This window comes from Tympanuchus pallidicinctus, unplaced genomic scaffold, assembly GCF_026119805.1.
Source record: "Tympanuchus pallidicinctus isolate F22 unplaced genomic scaffold, pur_lepc_1.0 scaffold7, whole genome shotgun sequence".
Lineage (NCBI taxonomy): Eukaryota > Metazoa > Chordata > Aves > Galliformes > Phasianidae > Tympanuchus > Tympanuchus pallidicinctus.
Window position 1 is genome coordinate 9194966 of NW_026294791.1, and position 17712 is coordinate 9212677.

The following is a 17712-nucleotide window of genomic DNA, read 5'->3' on the forward strand; positions in this document are numbered from 1 at the left end:
GCTGGGGTGTGTAGGGGCGCTCCCAGCCCTCACTGCGCCCTCTGGGCCGGAGCAGATGGGAGAACACCGGAACGCCCCCCTCTCCCCCCCACTTCGGCCTTGGGGATCCCGTCCCGCGGGACGCAGCCATCGATCCGTCTGCGCCATGTTTGTACACCGACAGCACCGGCGCCAGCCCCCCCTGCACCCCCAGCTGCTGCGGTAACCCCACACCGTGACCCCAAATGCAGCACTATGGATCTGTTGGGGCTGGGGGCCTCCCAGCAGAGCGCCCAAGGATGTGGATGCCCACAGGGGGAGCCCCCCCGGGATGTGTCCTCTGCTGGGGGTCCCAGCCGTGCTGGGGCGGCGACGCAGCACTGCAGGTAGATGCCACCCCAACACCCCCCCCGGTCCCCGAAAGGAGAGACAGAGAGAGCAGGGCGGCACGCCCCAAAGATTTATACGTGTTTAATTAATGTCAAATGTAGTTTACAAACGGGAGTGACAAGTACCTCTTTGTATAATATACACCGACACACAATCATCGACACACCGCAATATCGCTTTGTGCAACTGGGTTCTTTGGGCAGAGATAGGTAACTCCGGGCTTTTACTTACTATTTTTTTTCCTTTTTCTTTTATTTTCCTTCTTCTTTTTAAATGGATTAAAATCGTTACAGGAGAGGCGGTGAGTCCCCCTTGTTCTCCCCCCCCTTTATCCCTCCCCCCTTGAAAACAGGGGATGGCTTTACAATAAAAACATAAGACCAAAAAGAACCAAACGAAACAGAAAAGAACCGAAATGAAGGAACAAGGATGGGTTACGTATGGTTTTACACATCGGTACACAGAGCTGGTCCGCAACACCCACCAGGAACCCTGGCTCCAAGGAAGGGCAGGGAGGGAGGAATCTGCCCTCCAGCCCACTGCACTCCAACTGGGTTGTGATCCCAGCTGGGCCCTCAGCTGTTTTCTCTGTTGGAATCTCCCAACCCTTGGTGCCCCCTGAAAAAGCAGGTCCCCCCCATCACCCTTCCTAGCAGGGAAAGCTGCAAATCCTCCATGGCAAAGGCTGCTGAGAGCACGGAAAGCCGGACACCGTGAGCTGGATGCTTAAAGAACACAGATCCTGGTTTGGGGGGATGCAGTGGAATCATTCTGAAAACACTGCAAGAGGCATTGAGGAAAACAGCTCTGCAAAAAAGCACCAGGCTCATGGCATGCAGGTGGCAAAGGGTCCCTGAGGACACGCTGTGCCCCCACAGGACATGCTGTGCCCCCACAGGACATGCTGTGCCCAAGGCGTGCTTGATCTTCCAGTGACCCCATGGGGTCCCAGCTCCCCTTTACCGGCCACAGCCAAGATGCTTCATGCCCAGAACCAAGAGTGCATGGCTGTGCTGCCCATGCAGGGCTGTGCCCAGAGTGATGCCTCAGGTATGGGGAGAGCAGCATCCCCCGCGGGGAGCTCGGACCCCAGCAGACCCCACGGTGAGAGGAGAGCCGAGGCAGGGAGCACGCATTCACAGGAAACGGATCAACAGCTGCTTCTTGGGTCCTGTAAATGAAAAGGAACAACAGAAGAGGCCAGATGGCAGCTTTGGTTACGGCTGAGGGTACGGGCGATGGGGATGAACATGAGGGACGGTGTGGAAGAAGCTGGGGCTGTGCGACCTGCGACCTCAGGCTGGCACAGCCCTGCCCCACAGCACGTGGAGCAGCTCCAGCCAGAAAACGAGACCTAGAAGGGAGGAGAGCAACGCCAAGCCCAGCCAACCCTGCGCCCAGGGGGGAGGAAGGGGTGCAGCAGAGCCTGGGGCAGAGCTCTATGGGGCTGCTGGGCCCCCACCCTGCCCGGCCCCCTGGGGGGAGCTGAGAGCCGCGTGGTTCAGGGATAACGATTCTATTATAAATAGCCCCATTAGCTACAACTAATGACAAAAATGCACCTCCTCTACTCCCCATAAGTTCTGTAAGTTATGGGCAATGCTACAGCCATTACTAAAAGCTGTTAACTTCATATCTGAATGAGGAAATATACACCACAGAACATTAAACCATTTATATTATATATATGTATATATATACTTTTTTTAAACTAATGACTTTAATGCCAAAACTTTGCTGAACCAAGAAAAATATGGGTTTAATGTTCTCTGCTCATTTTTTTTTCTTTCTTCTTCTTTAAAAAAAATACAACCCAAAAAAGAAAAACAAAAGGGAAACTTATTAGTATGCAATGTTTGAGTCTATCCCATTTATACACAACATTGTAAACATATATAATCTATATTACATGTGCTTCATTTCTGCCTGGGTGTGGGTTTTTTTTTTTTTCTTTCCTTTAAACCTTTTTTTTTTTTTTTTTTAATCACTAGAACACCACAAAAATAAAAAAATAAACCAATAAAAAAACAAAAACCAAAAACAAAACAACCAAACCCAAACGGAACAGAACCAAATCAATAAACCAACCCAATGGAAACCGAACGAAGGACACGAGTTACAGGTTATTTAACATTGCTGCCAAGGGTCCCTTCCCCAGCGTCCTGGGGGCAGAGTGGTCACAACACAGTCTGAAGGAGGAGGGCTCCGAGCCGCGGCGGGTGGGGAACACTGCAGTAAAAAAGGGGTTGCACAACAACGGGGTCGGCTTCGCCCGCCGCAGAGGGGCTCTGCAGGTGGGAGCCGGGGCTCTCGCTGCTCCCGCGTCCTCGAGTCCGTGTCTGGAGTCTCTGGTTTTGTTTCCTTACGTTTTTAAAACGTCTTTTTGTTTGTTTGTTTGTTTTTCTCTTTCCTTTCCTTTTTTCCTGGTCGTTCCTCTCCCCGTGGGTGCGCTGAGCTGAGCCGAGAGCCGCCCTCCTGCTGCGTCCTTCATAAGTAGATGCGCCGAAGGTCTCCGGGGGATGTGATGGTGTTGCACTGGGGACACAGCTTCTTGGCACCCTGCGGGCAGCAGATGGGACGACAGCATGAGCGTGATGCACTGCGGGAACAGCACCAACCAACCAACCCACCACCTCACCTTCAGCCTCACACAGCAGAGCAGGGGCAGCACGGCCAACCCCTGACCCCCCAGCCGGGCTGAGCAGGGCAGAACACAGACCAGCAGCACAGCTGTTGGGGGACCAAAGTGGTTCAGGTGGAATCCCCGCCCTGCTCCCCCCATGCTGTGCACACAGCGGGGCAGAGGTTGGGCCTGCTATGCCCCGGTGAGCTGCGAGCAGTGACCTCCAAGCGGGGCCGCGCAGCGGGAGGCTGACACAAGCAGCACACAGCGTGAACCAGCAGCGGGTGTGCTGCCTGTCACCGAGCCTGACAGCAATGGGGTGTTAACAAGAATCGGGGTCAGCCTCAGATTGGCAGATGTGACAGCCAGCTGGTGGGAAAAATGACAGAGCGAGCTGCCGTGGGGCTGTGCCCATCTCCAGCACCGGCAGCGCAGGAAATGGGGCTGCCCTGACTTCCAGGGCTGAGCACTGCCCCATGCCCCCTCGTGCTGCACAGGGCCACGCTGCTCCATTCTGGGATCTGGAGGAGGATTGTGTGATCCCTGTGCCCCAGGTAGCCTCCCTTGTGCAGGCTGAATCAGCTCAACACGGGACATTTTGGAAGGAAAGATGCCCTGTCCAGGTCCCTCTTCAGCAGCAAAGCAAGGTCACATCTGCAATTCCTTCACGCCCCAGGGAAAGAGAAGATGGGTGGACTTATCCTGCCCGACCCCAGGACCTCAGCCCCTTCTGCACTACATGCTGGTGGCTTTGGGGTTCCACTCTCCCCACGTGAGAGCTGCAGGTGGGCTTTCAGAGCCACGTTTTCAACCACACCAGAAGGCAGGACCCAGCAACACACAGACGGACCCAGTTTGGTTACTCTGCAATACCTGACCTGACCACAGAGCAATGGATGCTTTTTACCTGCACGCAGGGAGGGCTCTTCCTGGACACCTGAGGCCCAGTCCCCGGGTCTCTCTGGAACTCTCTGGCATTCAACAGCTTGAGCAAAAACACTGACTTTGTACCCAGGAGGAATCCTTTTTCTTATAGACAAAGCTATCATCCTCTCCCCATAGCAGTGTGTTAAATTCACAACTGAGTCCTGATTACTCCTTTTTAGACTGAAATCATTTAGAACCCCATTCCTTACACCTGACTTCTGATATCAGTGCACAACATTCCCTGCCACCAGCATTTCAGCTCCTCCGTCTCGCAGAGAGGCACACAAACTTGTACACACACACACAGGCACAATGAAAATGAGTGTGCCCCCCCACTGCTCACCTGCCAGCTGGGGTTACTAAACTTTTCCCTTGAAATGAAAACACTGTGCAATAATAAGTCCCACCTGTCGGCCATTTCTTTCAGTCTTTTTTTTTTTCTTTTTTTTTTTCCAGGTCCTTCTGCTCCTTTCATCATCGCTTCATGGAAAAGCCTTAATGTGTTATAGCTGCGTGTGCTGCAGTAAAGGCCACCTCAGCTTTTCCATTATAAAGCCCACTTTGGAGGGGTTTATAAAGCTCTGCTGCAAGAAGTTTGCTCCGGGGCTGTTACAGAGCAAAGCAAAGGGGTTGGAACGGGGAAGGAGTTTATTTTTTCTCCTCCTTTCTTAATTAAAATTTGGCAAGTGATTGATCCACAATACGGGCTAATCACTTGGGGTAGCAGTTTGAAAAATACATTAACGAGAGCTGAGATGTTGAGAAGTCGTCGGGGCTCACGCGGTGCCAGGAAGGATTGGAGGATTCTGCCTAAAAGCTGCTCTTTAAAATAAAATAAAAAAAATAATTGCGTGATGTCTGCTGCGAATTGACCAAGGGAACAACACCGAAAGGGAAGGGCTCAGGCACCTCCTGCTGTCCCGTGGGGCTGTTTGCAAACAGAATACGCCAAGAGGCACAGAGAAGAAAGAAGCGCACAGCCAGCTCGCCTACGCAGTGCCACCATTAAGCCTGGGCTCAAAGCTCCATGCTTTATCGGAAGGAGAAACGGAGCTGATGGGAGCCAAGAGCCAGCTTCTGCCAGGAGGGCAGCTGAGCCCTGGGGTGACGTATCCAGCCGGGGCCCTCTGCCTCTCACACACCTGCAGGTGCAGGGCTACAGCCAACGGCACCGCGTCCTTTCCCACAGAGCCTCCCCACAGCACGGAGCTCGCTGCCGCAGGGCGCCGCAGGCCAAACCTGAAATACATGGCAAGAAAGCGGGCAGCCCCACAGCACCTGGGCACACAGAGGACGGAGTGCAGCGCCCTCCATGCAGCTGCCGGCTCAGGAAGGCCCTGTGAAGGCCCTGAAGGCCCGCTCTCGATCTGCACCGTTTCTTAGACAAATGCTCCAAGCCCGCGTGGGACGCGCAGCGTTACAGCCTGGAAAAAGCTGAAAGGCTCAGAACGCAGCGGTGTCATCTAGCAAAGACATAAACGTGTCAACTGCAGAGAATGCGCACCTATTGATGGATCCCCTGAAAGCACATTCTGTGATGAAGGCTTTCTAAAAGCGATTTTTTCCTGCTCTCGCAGTCGTCATTTTCGAATAAGCCTGAGACAGGGAAGTACAAGCCTGGGACCAGCGGGTGCACAAGGGAAATGCTGGCTCTGGCTCTACAGGCCAGAAGGAAACTCTGCACCTGCTCCAATTAACCTCCCCCTTCAGCCCTGCACGTCACACCCACAACAGCTCTGAGCTTGGACAACAGCAGCCTGACTTCACTCTTAATTCCATTTATTTCCTAAGGAAGGATACCGGAGTTTGGGAGATGACAGAGAGCAGCTCCGAGGGCCTTCAAGAACTCAAGAATCCATTCCCCTGGGAAGACCACCTCAACCTGAATTACTTTTGACAGACACACATCAAACTTGCTCTCCCAAACCACCACAGACAGTGGCTCCAAACCTCCCCAGAAAAGCAGTGCAGCAGATCACCCATCTCTCCTGTCAGAGCATTCATCCCAGGAGAAAGAAAATAGACTCACCCCCGAGTAGCTGCAGGGGGCCTCTCAGCTAATGGGAAAGGATAGAGAAGGGGCAGCCAAACATCTTCCAAAGGGAGATTCATGCCACACATGTGGAAGCAGTCCAACAGCCAGCTGAGAGCAGGCACCCAGCTCCCACAAGGGATGGCAGCGAGCTCACTCAAGACTCAAATCCCCGTTTCTGTGCAACCTGATGCTATCATTAGCCCTCTGTCTGCACTTAGTGCTGTACATGAATGTACACCACGATGTCAGGTGCCACAGACAACCAGCAAGCAATGACCAGCACGGACCAAGCCACAACCAGAGTGTTGTGGCTAGCAGCTCAGTGCATGTGGTATGCATGGCACACCCCACGCCTGTGTGCTCCACACCACAGCCCTCAGGAAGGAGAGCAAACTCCTTACTCCTCCACTCCTGATGCTGGGTGGATAGACAGATCCTCACTTCCTCAAAGGCCACACGAGAGGAGAGCTGTCTGCAAACGTCCAATGGTACTGATGTGCTGGCTGACTTGACCAGCACCACCATCTCTGTTCCCCTAACTCATCTTCAGGGCCCCTTTCTGCTCTGCAGCAAACCCAGAGTGACAGGATGGAAAGAAGGAACCAGCTCTGGTGGATGCTTCACTGCCAGGACTTGGAGTCAGTCTGGTGCACTGAGCTCCAGTACCTGAGCTGAGGAGCCCAGCAGCCATGTGCAGTGTTTACAAACGCCTCCCTGCCTCCACCAGAGGGAGAACAGTAACAATCTGCAACTGGACGTCAAGAACTTGAAGTCCAAGAAGTGTTTTCAGGGAGCCTAAGTGCTGTACAGACCTAATCCTCACCAGTGCCCTCAGACACGACAGCAACCTGAGGATACTAGAGATGCTCAGATTCTTCCAGTACTGCATCCTAGAAAATACCAAAACCCCAAACTCTGAAAATCACTTTTCTCTCCCTTGCTCCGTGACAAACGTCAGCATCAGATTTTATCCTATCCTCAACATCTCACTCAGGCTAACAAGTGCTCCCAGGCACGTGGAGCCTCCATTTCCAAGGCCACGCTCAACTCACCACTCTCCTCTCTCACGCAAACCCACTCACACTCTAACTCAGTACCAGATTTGTCAGTGCACAGAACAGAGGCACATGAAGGATGCAGCAGCAGGGATGGCTGCTTTCCAGAGTGTTGGAAGCCCTGCACGACCCACCAGGCCCAGCTCCCATGAACTCCAACGAATTGTTTATTGCACAACAGAAGAAAAATGCTGCCCCTCTCCCCCTGCCAAGCCTTTCCATGTGTGCTACACGCGCAGGCTCCCTCCGATCCCCCTCCTGCCCTGCTGGGGAGCCAGCTTTATTCCCAGGGAAAGGTAACAGTGGCGATTATTACACACACTATCCCACAGCTCCTCGCTTGTTAAAAAAAACAAGAGTCTCTTTTGTGCCCGAAATAAAAGGAGATACCTTAATTAGAACAATGCAGGTTGGTGAGCATTAAACACTGAGCCCAGCTGCTGCATGCCATTAAATTCATAAAAAAGGAGGGGGGAAGGAGGGCAGTCTTAACGAGATTACACACATTGACTTTGATCAAGACACAAAAGCACCAAGGCGTTCCAGGGTTTTTATTGCTGTCTTCGGGCTACATTTTAATGGTTACATTAGAAACATGCGAACACAGGCTGGGAGATTTTTTTTGAGACGGGAAAGAGCGCAAGCACGCCTTGTGAAAAGGCCTGGTGTAATAAATTGGGGGCTGCAGAGAGAGGCTGGGGCTGGGGAACACATGAGTAGCCACTTATTAATTGCTTCCCCTATGCAAGTGCCAAGCCCTAATGTGCTGTCCTGCTGTCCTGCTGTCCTGCTGTCCTGCTGTCCTGCTGTCCTGCTCCCATCCCGCCCGCTCGGCAGAAGAGCCGTGTGCTCCCCCAGGTACCCAGACACGTCAACCCCTCAGCACCTGGAGTGAGGTTTTCCAGTTCTTATGACCATGAAAGAAAGGGACCTGACTGAAGTTGCTGAGCCTAAGAACAATCTGAAATTGGCGTGACAGATTTAAAACATCACTTACAGCTGCTGGAAAGAAGAGACGGCAGAGACTCGAGTAAAAAGAAATTAGTGTTTTATCCTCTGCTTGAAGCACTGCAGAGGAACAAGATTAGTCCTCACTTAGCAAAGGTGGCAGAGCGCACATTCATCCAAACACCTCACAGCTACGTGGCCACATATGTGTCTTTTATAACATGCTGCTAAAATGTTTACAAAAGCTTGTATAATCTAAGTAGTGACGGGGTGTAGCTGAAGAGCTATAAAATACAGCCCAAGGGATAGCCAAGTTATTGAGTTGCTATTAGTACTGAAGCCCACAGGCACTTCACCATCCTGGTAACTTTTCTTGGACAAGATTTTTAAAAGGCAGGATTTAAAGGAGCAAGATTGGCTTAATCGTAATTCCAAGAACACAACATGTTCTATAAAGTAGATTTTGTAATGCCTTACAGGAACACTTTTTAGGAGTGGCATTCCCTTACATTTGTTGCAGCCCAACGCCTTATCATCTTGCTAACAAGAGAACTAGAAAGCACAACTGACTGAGTGAAATGAAAGCCTGAAAATCAGCTGCACAGGGGAAATGAAAAGCTGATTATAAAGCCCCCAGTTTTAACAAAGGAAAGGAAAACACCATATTTAATAACACCTTAAATTTCAACCTGACGTCCTTCAGCACATGTATAAATCACCACTGCACTGGGTCACCTACTCAGTGTTCAAGGTAATCCCCAATCTTCCAAACAGAATGGTGTAAGCTTGGAAACTGCACAGCGCTGTTTCAAATAATCCAAAACCCACTGATTCATATTCATAAAAGCCTCTGTCTCTGTTGTCTATCCTGAAGACGATTCGCTTTGTTTCAGGTGAACATTAGGTTTCCCAGAAGCTACGCATTCCTTGCATCTCAGTGGATTTGGCCTCCGTTCCCACAGCTTTCCCTCTGCATGGATGCCACACAGGGCACTGCCGGAAGGCAAGGCTGCCCTCACAGCAGCAGAAGAGCAAGCAGTGAGCAGGATTGTGCTTTGGTAACGATGACTCAAACAAAGCTCACCGAAATCAAAGCTAGAGTGAGGTGTTAAGTGGCAAAGACATTAAAGCCTGCATGCACAGCACTTAGGTTGTTTAAAATAAAGCAAAAAGCATCTTTCCCCATGGTGATTTAAAATAAAGTATCCCAAAAGAGAGGGAGAAGTCTGTTAGTCAATGAGAAAGTAGCTAAGAGCCTCACCAGAGTCCGCAGCCAGCATTCTTCACAGTGCACATGCCAGCACTGAATGGAAGTCAGGGGCATTGTGTAGGAGTCCTGAATGAGAAGAAGCAAATAGGTTATTTCCACAGCAGGGATCTACTGATTCTTCATTCCCAATCCCACTGCAACACTGTTCTTTGTAGGGATGGCATCAGACTACAGATGATCCATTAGCCAAGCAAGAGAGGTCTGATCTTGATCTACCATGAGGCGTGAGGCAAAGGAAAAACAAAGCAGAATTAAGAGGGTCTCGTGTTAACAAACTTCTGCTGACTTTCCACTTAAGAACTGAGCAGAGATAGCAATGTTTGTACAGCAGAGGTAGAAAGTCTCTGGCTTCTCAGACCTGCTGGAAGCCCATAATCCACTCAAGGGGTGACCTGGCTCAGCACAGTTATCGCAAGAGCATCTGAAGTTGCCGTGGCCACCTGCTGTTATTCTCATCAGAAGGGTCACCAGATCATATGAAAAACAGCAACAGGGTAAGATTAACCCTTATCACAACTCTCTACTCTGCAGCAACAGCTTAACTACATCCCAGTAACGCTGCTGCTACTTCAGCAGAGCGCTCAAGTGCTTTCCATGATTGCTAATAAGCCCCTGAAAATCAGCAGTGAACTCTTGTGCCTTTCATGGGACAAGGCAGGGGAACTGCTACCCCCATACCCACAAGTCACAGGTGGGAGAGGCAGCACCATGCATCAAGCTCAAGTTGCAGAGGGAGCCCTCTACCAAGCAGATTTTTCTCCTGCCATCCGCAGAACGAAGACCTAACAAGGAGATGAAACGCTTTGCAAGCTCAGACCATCAGAGGGAGCTGCTGCCTTTCTTTACGGAGGCTACAGCATCACCACAGAGGAAGCAGGACAACTTTTAAACAGGCAACATTCTTTTCCCAAATCGCAGGGTGGGTCTCAGATCATGGAATGTACCCTTTTATGTATGGAAAGAGAAGAGAACACGGGTATCTGGGAATTCTCTCTGGGGAGCCTGAAAGCTTTCCAAAGTGGGGGTTTTCTTGGCTGTAAAAGTCAGTGGAGCAATCTAATGGGCACAGAAAGTCCAATTTCTAAAACAACCAGGCACTTACACTCAAAAGGAAAGAGATTCCTCATAGCGTACAGGGATGAGGGTGACTTCTCCCCTCCCCAGAAAAAGGAGAAAGGAAAAAACTTCCCTCCTTAGCAAAGATAAGGCAAAGACACCAGGGCACTTCTGATTCATTACCACAAGTGGAGTGCTACTCACCATGCAAATGAGACATTTATAGCGGTCCCCACGGGAAAGCTGCCTTTCTAACTCACGGACACGAGCCTTTAGTGCTTCAAATGTTGTCACTGCAGAGTCTTCTGTAATTCTGCAAAAGATGATGGAGAGTGAGCATCACTGAGCACACAAAATTGTGAAGAGTTCAGAGGGAAAAGGATCTCACAACAGGCGAGCAACAGAGGAAAAAGTGAGCAAGATTCAAACGTGCATTGAAAAAGAGTCCTTGAAAAACCCAGTGTGAATTCTTGGAGGTCTGCTACTAAACAGTTCCAAACACACCACAGCGGCACAACAGGACTAGTGCTGCCAACTGCATAGAAAGCAAGTTTCTGCAAGACGTGAACACTTAAATAATAGATTCTGTTAGTTGTTTTCTGTCTCCTGTGAGCGATTCCATGGGAGCAAACACACGGGACAAGGCTCTGGGCGCTCCTCCAAGCTGGTGAGCTAACTGTGCGTGGGCAACAGGAGCTGCTCTTCCCCTTAAAGAACAGAGGCCGCTGCTGACCATCAGACTTGTGAAACACAAGATCTGCATTACAGAGGATCCACACAGTGCTGCTCTAGCTTGTTGGTTTCTAATACTGAAAAGGAGAAAACCAAAAGCAACAGACGTTGTGCCAACAGGGAGGCTATAAAAGCAGCTTTACAACCACTGCTTTCCCATTTCCTAGGGTCATTTTTGATGGGCAGCATTATCTCTTTTGTCACAGAGGCACTGTGCTGAGGGCAGGCAAGTGTATTTTCATGGCTGCAAGGCTGGTGAAAAAAGCAACTTGCCAACCTAAAAGCAAGGGCAGGCAGTAATGCTTAGCAAATGAGATGCAGGGAGCATTACAGACAAGGATGTGTCACTCCAGCATGCTGCAAAATCAGATTTCTGCACAGTGCAGATACAGGCATGGGCCCTCCAGCATTCCCCAGGAAAGGTTTGCAGAGTATTGCACTGACATTAAGGCTCTCGCTCTCTTTAATCAGAAGGAGATTCGTCGCAAATGAGTTACTAAAAAATAGCAGAAATTCATAAACTGGAATAAGGCAAAGAAACACAGGTTTCACCATAGCCTGGTGGATGGCAACCACGTGGAGACAGGGACACTGTGTGTTCAAGTCTTGGTATCAAGAAATATTCTTTGGAGCAAAATGAAAGAGCTTTAGTAGGAAACAGAGCTCCCTGCTGTGAAACATCCACTTGCTCCCGCTTGTTGGTATAAATTATTATCATATCCCTGTTTGGGTTCTCACCCTCGGGGGAGAGTTGTCAGAATTTTCAAAGAAAGTGTAGAAAGCTGTTAGTTTTGTCTGAGGGAGGAACAGGATTATTTATTTATAACTTAAAGATTACTGTGGGATGAGAAAATCATTTCCCTTCCAGCCTGCCCTGTCAAAAAGCTGATGCTAGATGAAAGCTGAAGCTGAATTTGACTTTCTGGAATCCGTTTCTCTCTTCCTGCATGCGTGAGGCTACTGGAACTTAGAAGGCAGCAAGCAAGGTTCCTGCCCAAAGCAGAGAGCAAGCAGGAACCTCAACCCTTGCTAAATTCCCTACCACCCATGGAACTGTCCTTTCTCCTTTGAAGAGCAAGAGACTCAGTAAGGAGAGAGAAAAGAGGAATCCTTGAGCAGATCCGAGCAAAAGCCAATTCATCTCCAGACCTAGCCCAATAATGGTCAAAGCTTGAAAGGGAAGAATTTGCCACTGCAACAACTAGAGGAGATACAAAATGGCTTGTTTATAGAGGCCTAAATGGCTGACCCCCATCAGCCAATTTTGGAAAGACTCTGAGATAATCGCACCTGTCCACTAATAAATGAATGAATCAGAAAAGGAGGCTGAATAGAGGTATAAGAAATAATGCTCAGAGGCTGCCTGATACAATGGCCAATCAATAGGAGGGCTGTAGATCAGGGTGCTAGTTAGCTGGAAAATTACCGCACTGCTGCGTGCGTCACGCTGTAGGGATCCTGGACAATCAATGTGGGAGGTATTGATTTAGTTATTATCACTTCATACGCTCCAGACATTGTTAAATATACATTTATTAACAAGACTGGGGTGCATTGGTAAGAGGGAGCTTCAGCCACAGCAGTATCTCCCAGCGCTGATCAAAGCTCGGCTGTAACAGACTTTAAACTCCATGTTCTTGTTGCTAAGTGTGCTCTCAGGACAAATCCTCCGCCCAAAGCACAGCTCCCAGCTCCCAAGAGAGAGGTTTTTGGCCACGAGTGAGTATTTTGCACTTGAGCTTTCAGGAAAGCCTCCTGGAGCAGCAGCAACAAGGGACATGGGGGCCAAGGGTCAACCCAAAGCAAGCGATAATTGCATGGTTGCTTCCGAAAAGCCAGAGGAAATGAGGTCAAGGGAAATAGGGAGAACATTAGTAAATAAAGGAAACTGGAACTACCTCCAGGGATGGAATAAAGACGAGAGTCACTTCCCATGTGTCTGGCTCCCGTGGTGGCCAGCACACTTGGGACACATACCATTCCATTTAGTGACATTTTACCGTCAACCTGCTGCTTGTATCCTAAAGATAAGTATCACTTCAGAGCTACTCTTCCTGCAGCAGCAATCTCAGGAATTCCCTGATGCTTCCCTCTTTGCATGCACACCTCATGCGAGTTTGCTTGAAGACAGCTGGGAGCAGCCTGTGCTGCGTTTTTAAGGGCTGAGCAAGGCCAGAGTGCAGCGACCTCCACAAGCCACCATGCCAAGGGAGGCTGAAGGAATGGCAACGAAGAAGGAATTTGGCTCCAGAGCCCTGCTCCTTGCTTTGCCTTGACCTCATGTCTGGATGTGGGAGAACCATTTTAGCAATTCTGTGCCTCAGTGCTCTGATTTCACGTTTGGATAACGTCATTCACCAGCCTCAGGACAGAGATGCTGAGCACAACTGCTGCAAGGAGCTTATGCGTCCAGCCCTGGGCTGCTGCTTCTCCAACCAGGAAGGAGGGAGCAGAGCAGCCTCATCATCTCCTCCATGGCAGAGGACAACTCAAGAAGGCATATCCCATTCTTATTGGGAAGCTACACCTACCTCCACCACAAATATGGGAGCCTCAGCACAAACATTTACACCAGAACAGAAACGTGAAGGAAGGGCTCTTCAGAGAAGAAGCTTGGTCCTGCACTTCCCTATGGACTCCCAAAACTTGGCAGTCACAGCTGGGGATGCTGGGTATCATGGAGCAAGTCTACTGGGAGACTGGGAAGACCAGCACTTTCCAGTCTTTGTGCCCAATACATGTTTTTCTACTGTTCAAAACATGTTCTTCCTCTTGTCAGTACAGAAAAAAAAAAAAGAACAAACTTACTTTTGTTGAGCAAATCCTTGCTTTTGCTCACGTAAAAGGCCAGGAGAAGGGCACAAAAGCACCATGTAAGGGCACAAAAGCACCATGTAAGAGAAAAAGGACCTATCTGTACCTTTGATCTGGTACTCAGCAAGCACCTGCTGGGAAATCTCCCCAGGGAACAGGTTGCCTCCCCTTTGCAAAAAACTTTAACCCAAACACTGGTTATTTGTCAAACATTAGCATGCATGTGATCTTTGTTTCTCCAAATTAAATCGAGCAATTCCTACCCGCTGTCCCAGTGGGCAATCACAAGCAATTCCGTTAATTAAATTATCTCTGATTCTGCAGCTCTGGAATCTCTCAATTGACTAAGTCTGTGCTTTATCATCAACAAAATACTGGACCAAAAAGGAAACAAAAAGACACCGATGTCAAAGTGATTGGCTTCAGTTAACCCTTCCCAGATGGATATTAAGGGCTGCTGAAAAAACTGTTTGACTGGAAGGGGCCCAAGAGCAAAAGCTTCATACCAGACACCAGCAGCAGCTATTCACCTCTGTTTCCTTTCCATCATACAAACAGACAAACAAGAAATACATCCCTGCATCTAGAACCCTGTCTATCTGCCCATGTGAATTACCCCATCCACCCTTGCCAGGTCTCATTTGCAGCACCCCGCTGCTGAGGAGCCTCCGTTAAACATTCCCCTTTGGCTTCCTTCTAATGGATATAAACATTAATTTCTTCATAAACAGTCACACTGTACACAGCATTCCATGTATTTTTTACAGTTCCACTATCTGTGTGTCCCTTGTAAAAAAAATGCTTAGTGCCGATTAAACGCACCACCAATAAGATTTCATGGGCCTCTTCTGACACTTGCTATTCTGACCTTCCTCCCTTGTGCTCATACCTTTATTTTTGTTTCTGTACGTCCATAAACAGAGTGGCAGTAACAAACCTGGGAGCGATGGCTTTATTTTTAAACAAAGACCTTATTTCCCCTTGTCCAAGGTGGAGAACCTGATCCCACAGCAGAGCATACCTGCCATTTCCCTGCAGCAGGGGCAGAGGTCAGGCTGCTACCAGCTTACATATCATAAATATTAGAAACAGACTGGTTGATGCTTTGAAGGCAGTGTAAAGCTAAAGTGAGATTCCAGGAGCAAAGAAATTGCTTCTGGCCATATCCAACCACGCCTCCAGATGATGGTTATCATAATCACTACTTCATTGCAGAAGAGAAAGGCTAATATGCACAACTCACCTTGTGGGCACAGAATTTTAAGATCTGATAAAATCACAGAATTGAGTTGGCCTGGAAGGAACCTCAAAGCCCACCCAGCTCCAATCCTCTGCTGCAGGCTGGTTGCCCCCCACCAGATCAGGCTGCCCAGGGCCCCATCCTGACCTTGTGCATCTCCAACGATGGGACAGCCACAGCTCTCTGGGCAGCTGTACCAGTGCCTGTCCACCTTTTTGTCCACGAGGATTCCAAAAGTCTTATCCACAGAGCTGCTCTCAGTGAGTTCTCCCAGTCTGCACTCATGTCTGAGGTTGCTCAAACCAAATGATCTCCAAAGCACACTCGCTACCTATCATCCAGGACAAGAATGCTTTTCGTCTCCACTTTGGTGAAAGAATCCATCCTCCCTTTCAAGTTAGCAAGCACTACCTGCAGCACGTGCTATTGCTAAAATGATGGAGGGGTTCATCGGGGCAGATGTGTGTGAGTTCTGCTGGGGGATACACAGCCACAGGGCCAGATTCCTCGCAGCAGCAAACTGCACAGCAAGGCTGCTGTCAGTAGGGCCGTGTCAAATCATACCAAGCAAAGTTTAGACCCTCTGTCCATGAGAATGCCAGCACTAAAAGCAAATCAGCTGGCAAGACATCAACACTTCAGGAGCTGGCTTCCCCTTTATTTAGCTAAAAATCTCATTTATCGGGTTTATTTGTTTTCAGACTAACCTCCTTTAAAAAGGCTGACTTATAATCCTGTAAAACATTGTTACGTGTATTGAGGAAACTGGCAAGGATGCTAATTTATTGTCCTCTAGGAAAAAAAAAAAGAAAAAAAGCCCTCTTTCCTTGATTAATGTATGTTTTTGTATTGTAAGATATTAAAGAATGTTGCTTCACCTGTAATTATAGAGAATAGTTTATTTTGGCAAAGCGCCCTGGCTTCTGGTTGCCAAGTTATGAATAATGCAATGTTCCCCATTCTAATTTCCGTGTTCTAAGTAGTGAATTTGGAGCGGGGTGCATGCAAGGGCGCGCGCACACAGTGCTGAGCCCCCTCCGCCAGCCGTGCCTCTATTTTATACTTGCTTGCACAACTTGTTAATGCCGGCAGCTGCTTGCCAAGTTCAGAGTTTGATTCTGACTAATTTCATCTCGATGCAAACCAACAATGTTGTCTCTTCTTTCCCCACAGAAGAATTATTTCTCTTACACTTGCACGCACCGCCGCAATACCACTGAGGGGAGCTTACCGCTGCATTTTAAGCTGCATTTAGCTGGGACTTGGGTAAAGATTCCCCAAAGAATTTAACGACAGCAGAATTCATTATGCTTTCCCATCTCCTCCGCCTCTACAACGCAGAGCCCAACAATGCCTCTACAGAAGCAGGAAGTAAATTCAGGGCTGGCTCTTTCTCTCTCTTTTTGGCCCAGGTTTTGCCAGGACACATGTGCCCAGCCCCAATCAAAACAGAGACAGATGGCACCGCTGATCATTCAGAATGGAAGGAGCCTCGGAGTCAGTGTGTTTAGATGCATTTGTAGGGCTATACGGTATCTGCCGGCCACTGGGACTGATTTAAAAAGGCAGCGAGTGAAAGACTGAGCTTGCGCCAAAATTTTAACTGTGCCATTTGAGCAATTATGGTTCGACATGAAAGCTGGGAGAAAGAATGCATGGGTCATTCTGATCTCGATTTAGAGACGATGTCCCCTGTTTCAAAGAGGAAATAAATGCAATCCCATCGCTTTACTGGAGCAGCTTTGGCGATAAAGGAGAAAGCCACGCTACCAACGAGCATTCTGCTGCAGGTTTTACTGGGGCAGCACCGGCTGAATTAGAAAACAATTCTCTGAGCAAAATTCCTAAATATAAATTACTGCACATCCTGTACAGTGATACGCCAACTCACTTTTCAAACGCATCCCTCATCCTGGTGGATCAGAAGTGCATCCCTAATAGATCCGTGAAGGTTCACTGTGCCGTCTCAATACAAATCAGGGCCAGGGAAGGCAGGTGGTGAAGATGGGAAGTGCAGCTCTGCTCCCCAACGAAGAACACGGGTTGCAGGTTCCAGCCTACCGAGACTGCTTGATCCACAAGCAAACAAGCCTGGATTACAACCAAGCTCCACATACAGCTAGGCAGGCCTATTTCTCTACTGAAGGACTTAGGTCTGCTGCAACCCAGCATCCAACTGCGGTCTGGGGGTAGTCTGGGATTATTGGTAGCTTTGGCTGGATAATCAGGGCATTAAAAATGTAAAATATCCCTGAAGTGGAAGGGGAATAGCAGACTCCTAAGCTGAGCCTGTGCACAACAAAATGCCTTCTACTCCCATGGACTGCCTCCAAATGGCCAAAATAAACAGGAAATATCTATGCTACTACAGCACCACTTGGATTCATCTGCAGCCTTTTAAGGGCTTTACTGCCGAGGTGATACGCTTTCCAGAACCCCATTCATGAGCACTGATTGGAGGTGCACAAGGGCAGCGTGATAACACATCCTCCAGACAACTTCCTACAACTTGTGCTGCCTGGCCTAGAACTTTTACACCGCAACCGTTTCCTTTCATGGGGAAAGAAAGGATCAGAATTAGCATCATTTAAGGTAAATGCGCCTTCAAAAAGCAACAAGAGGCCATTGCACTTTAGTATCACA

General features: G+C 49.0%; 1 protein-coding gene across 7 annotated transcripts in view; it reads right to left on the minus strand.

Annotated features, from left to right (window-relative positions):
* Positions 1–434: 434 nt before the first annotated feature.
* Positions 435–17712, minus strand: part of RNF220 (ring finger protein 220) — a 164087-nt gene continuing 146809 nt past the window's right edge. For 4 of the 7 annotated variants that reach the window (XM_052666128.1, XM_052666123.1, XM_052666126.1 and 1 more), the window contains 3 exons: positions 10488–10596; positions 9219–9293; positions 435–2928 (listed from right to left, as the gene is read on the minus strand). In XM_052666128.1, coding sequence (XP_052522088.1) covers positions 2857–2928; positions 9219–9293; positions 10488–10596 — 256 coding nt within the window. In that variant the 3' untranslated portion in view covers positions 435–2856. Of the gene's footprint in view, positions 2929–7716; positions 8967–9218; positions 9294–10487; positions 10597–17712 lie in introns of those variants that run through there. The other 3 variants (XM_052666122.1, XM_052666124.1, XM_052666127.1) reach the window with 1 other exon arrangement.